The sequence below is a fragment of the Penaeus vannamei genome, chromosome 25, assembly GCF_042767895.1.
Source record: "Penaeus vannamei isolate JL-2024 chromosome 25, ASM4276789v1, whole genome shotgun sequence".
NCBI lineage: Eukaryota > Metazoa > Arthropoda > Malacostraca > Decapoda > Penaeidae > Penaeus > Penaeus vannamei.
The window spans coordinates 16816904-16819403 of record NC_091573.1 but is presented as its reverse complement, the minus strand read 5'-3'; the positions used below and the strand labels follow the sequence as shown (position 1 = coordinate 16819403).

The 2500-nt window shown below is 33.3% G+C and overlaps 1 protein-coding gene across 1 annotated transcript in view; it reads left to right on the top strand.

Moving 5' to 3' along the window:
- LOC113829661 (uncharacterized) overlaps positions 1-2500 on the top strand; it is a 14249-nt gene that overhangs the window by 6238 nt on the left and 5511 nt on the right. Inside the window, exon 4 of the mRNA XM_070138914.1 lies at positions 2269-2462. Within this exon, the coding sequence (XP_069995015.1) occupies positions 2269-2462 (194 nt within the window). The remainder of the gene's footprint in view (positions 1-2268; positions 2463-2500) is intronic.

Genomic DNA, 2500 nt, shown 5'->3' with positions numbered 1-2500 from the left:
TATGATAGTAATACCAATATTAAGAATAAAAATAGCAATAATGATGATAACAATGATAACGAAAAATAATAATTACATTAATAAAATAAGTAATAAAGATAATGAAATGATAATGATAACAATAATAATGATAATTTTAGTAACAATTATTATAATAGTAATGATAATGATTTTAATGTTAATGATACTACTACTAATAATAATAACAACAATAATAATAATGATGATAATAAAATAAGACAATAATCTAATGATAATTATCATTCTAATGATAATACTAATGATAACGATGATGATAATGATATCAGTGGTAATGATTGTCATAGTAGTAATAATGACAACGATGATAGTGATGATAATAGTAATACTACTACTACTAATAATAATTATTATTATTATTATTATTATTATTATTATTATTATAACAATAATAATGATATTGATAATGATGATAATGATAATGATCATACAAATAATAATACCAACAATGATAACGATAAGGATTAGGAAAATAATAATAATGATAACGATATCAATAATAAACATAATAACGATGATGATGATGATAGTAATAATATTACTGATGATATTAATGACAGAATAATAACGATGATAATAATAGATATAATGATAAGGATAACTAGAAGCCCTAAGAGAGCGCATACCTCCGCCAAGGCAATAGGGTCACTGTTATCTTGCTAATCAACTAATCAACGAACAAACTAACCAACGCTACCAAAAACATAGCCTCCCTGGCGGAGGTAATAATAATAGTAATAGTAATAATAATAATAATATGATAATGATAATGATAATAATAATAATAATAATGACAATAATAATAATAATAATAATGATAATAATAATGATAATGATAATAAGGATAATAATAATAATAATAATAATAATAATAATAATAATGATAATGATAATTACCCATACTGCTCACGGCAACTGATGCACCCATTAAAAAAAAAAAAATCCTGTTTTCGGATTATGATCCGGATTACCAACCAAATCGAATGGCCCTGGTAAAAAAATGAAAATAAAGATCTGTACATACCTCCTTGACGGAGGTAATAGTAATAAAGATAGTGATAATAAAATAATAATGATAATATCAATAATAATAATGAGGATGAAAATGATAATAATGATAATAGCAATAATGACAGTGATAATAATAATATCAATAATGATAATGAAAATAGTATTAAATATAGCTGTTGTTATTATTATCATTTATGTCATTGTTGCGTTTATCATTATATCGGTATTTTGTTTATATCATTGTTTCATTACATCCATTATAATCATGTATAATCACCATAGGTTTTCTTATCAAAATCATTAATGTAATTGTTATCAATACTTCTTTATCTATTTACCGAATGGTAATGCAATTTGACAAACACTTGGTATCTTTCCCGCCCTTTCCCGCTGGCGATTCTCTCCCCATCCAAATGCTTTGTCGTGGATAAGCACATACCGTATTTATCCTTCCAACTGTTATTATCACGGCACACGTAACCGTTACATTGGTTATATAATTTTCCAATTAGATGATATCCATTTTGCAAAATCCCACCAAGGAATTTTTTAACCTCATTCACCTAATGCATATATATAATTCCTCCGTCATGCGTCTTGGGTAACCTAAGCTCATTTTCCTCTTCAGCAAAGTCGAAAGTCTCACGCAACGACCCGTGATTCGTGCCTAATGAGCATGAACGTGACCCATTTACGCGTACACGGAGCACCGGGTTATGCCTGACTGTGCTGGAATTCTCTTTGCCACTCGTTTTACGCTGATTGAACTGTATGATTTACTGGATCGAGAAATATGTTTACGCATTAGAATCTTTATCCGTCGTGCGCAATGGCGAGGCTTAAGCGCAATCATAATATTAGCAATCCCGACCCTTCTTTCGCCACCATTACTTCTACCAGCAGGAACGTAGACAAATTGTCCTTTCTCACGTACGCTGCCTCGCCCGGCATTTGCAGGTACGAAGAGCTGGCCGCTGTCTTCCGTCGCCTTTAAAGTAATTCTTGACTATTTTCCTACATAGAGTAGGGCACTAAACATAGACCGATACATACATACGCAGATGAGCAGAGACAGACAGACAGACACACAAACAGAAACGCAGTGGAAATAGCATTATCGTATCATCATATCTCAGATTACGTGATAAACCTCTTCCTTGATGACACCCTCCTCTCACCCTCTGACGATTCACACCCTTGCCACGCCCTCTCAAACAGGATGTCCCATTTTCCGCGACTCCGCCCTCGCCGCATACGCCCACAACGGGCGGGTGCCACGTCAAGAGCTGTTCGTCAGAGGCAAGTCGGAGCAGGTCAAGGGTCAGCTGAAGTTCATCCAGTGCAACGGAGCCACCAGCAACGTTCCAGTGACCGGCGATCGCTGGCAGTCGGTCCAACTGGAGAGTCTAGAGGTGTGTGTAATTACGAAGGTATTTCCGTCATCAGCTAA